Source organism: Pundamilia nyererei, unplaced genomic scaffold (assembly GCF_000239375.1).
Source record: "Pundamilia nyererei isolate P.nyererei 1_Seehausen unplaced genomic scaffold, PunNye1.0 scaffold00268, whole genome shotgun sequence".
Lineage (NCBI taxonomy): Eukaryota > Metazoa > Chordata > Actinopteri > Cichliformes > Cichlidae > Pundamilia > Pundamilia nyererei.
The window spans coordinates 361002-362877 of NW_005187669.1; the positions used below are offsets into that span (position 1 = coordinate 361002).

The window sequence follows — 1876 nt, forward strand, 5'->3', positions numbered from 1 at the left end:
TCTTAGTTATAGTAAAATAAAGATTTACCAAAGAAAATGTTTGAAAAAGCTTGAGCAAATAGTCCTTAATGATTTAGTGTTACTGATCATATTTATATAATACATTTTCTTTCCTACAGTTGTCTCTGAAAACCAAAACCAGCCTGCAGAGCAACATGAACTCCTGCCGAACAAGAATGGAGAAGGATGTGAGCAGAATGGTGGTGATCAGGTCTGAAGCATCCATGAGAACGTCCATTACAGCACAGAAGGACTTACATGAACCAGATTTCCTTAAACAACAGATACATTTACCATTGGGCAGAGCACACAAACTAGGGGACAACGAAGTTAAATCTTTTTCTTTCTCAGAAAACTGGATTAGTAAAAAATGTTCTTTTACTGTTTTCCATGTAATGGGTTTTAAAAAAGCATGAATGATTCTTTAAGATAATCCTGTCACAGTGAAATTTAGATGAACATGTTTAAGTGCTCACAGGTCAGCAGTGTTCCTCCAGGAGTTTAAAACCTAAAGAGTTCAGATCAACCTGAAAGTATGTGGTCAGTACCAAATGGAGGATTTACTCAAAGCCTAACATTTAAAACCAGGTTTATAGACCAGTCAGGGTTTCGTTCAAATTGGATGGGTGGAATTACCAAAGCACTTTAAAAGACATTAAGACAGATCGTAACATAAGAGCATGAAAACCTGGTGCTTCACTGGTGTTTGATTCAGTAAGTTTCTCGGTGACACACTTGAGACAGATGGAAAAAAATATTTAGGAGTGTGATGTGGTTTGTTGTATTGGTGTATAGAAGTATACATTAAAAACAAAGACGAAAAAATCAGAAAAGCATCAAAATGAATTAAAATGTTTTTTTAAAAGAAAATTGTGGCTACACAGAAATAAAGTTTAAAGTGTACCGTGAAGACCTACGTCAGTAGTTTAATCCTATGTCAGCGAGCGCTGTGCAGCCTGGAGTTGAATGATTTTAACACCCCAGAGTTGTCATTATATTTGGCTGATTATGATGAAATTAGATAAAAGGTTTTTAATAAGGTCTTCTTCTCTTTGCCAAAGTTAGTGAAGTTAGGATAATAAAAATTACACTTTGTAAATAATTTTCTAACTTTCTTGTTTTTGAGCCTTTGAAATTAATTGACACTGTGGATTTAAGAAGCTATTGCTTTTGGTAGATTAGACCAAAAATTGTGAAATTATCGTAAAACTTAAGTTGTGGAAACATATTTTCATACATACAGTCTGTAAATTGAAATCACTTAAAATGGTAGCTAGTACTTCTACTTTCTCTGTGTTTTTTGAATGATTTTCTGGGTTCTAGCTGTATGTTAAACTGTCTTTAGATATACTTTATTGTAAAAAGTTAAGCCCTCCTGATTAAATGGAGTCTTTTGAAGAAATATCTGCTGTAATACTCAGTGTAAGAAATGCTTTCATGTCAACATGACAGGGATTATAATGCAGGACTGACAGATATTTAATATTTGCAGCTGCTGTTTGAAATTTGTTTTGGTCTTTAATGCAGAGAGCATAACGTAATTAAAGTTGATGTTTGTATCCTGTCACTTCACAAATCCTCGGGCTATCCTGTTTGATCCCTTTTGTATGTATATATCATAACATATCACGTTTTTTTTCTTCAATAAAAATAAAGAAAACCTTTATTTCCTGTGTTTGTGTATCAAGGGCCACCAGTGCCAAACTGAAGGAGTGTAGGAGTTCTCTTTGGGGGAGAGGTGGAGAATGAACTTAACCTGGGTGTCTATTGTCTTGTGTAGTCTGCAAGATGATTCCTCTGTGGGAACATCTCAGGCCCTCTAAAGTATTGAGGCCTATCTCCCCACCACACTCCCTGCTGGTGGCTGATGCCCTCA

At 35.3% G+C, this 1876-nt stretch overlaps 1 protein-coding gene across 2 annotated transcripts in view; it reads left to right on the forward strand.

Annotated features, from left to right (window-relative positions):
* Positions 1-852, forward strand: part of LOC102203034 (class I histocompatibility antigen, F10 alpha chain-like) — a 9121-nt gene extending 8269 nt beyond the window's left edge. For both annotated transcript variants that reach the window (XM_005750311.1, XM_005750312.1), the window contains exon 9: positions 120-852. In XM_005750311.1, the coding sequence (XP_005750368.1) occupies positions 120-217 (98 nt within the window). In that variant the 3' untranslated portion in view covers positions 218-852. The remainder of the gene's footprint in view (positions 1-119) is intronic.
* The last annotated feature ends 1024 nt before the right edge of the window (positions 853-1876 follow it).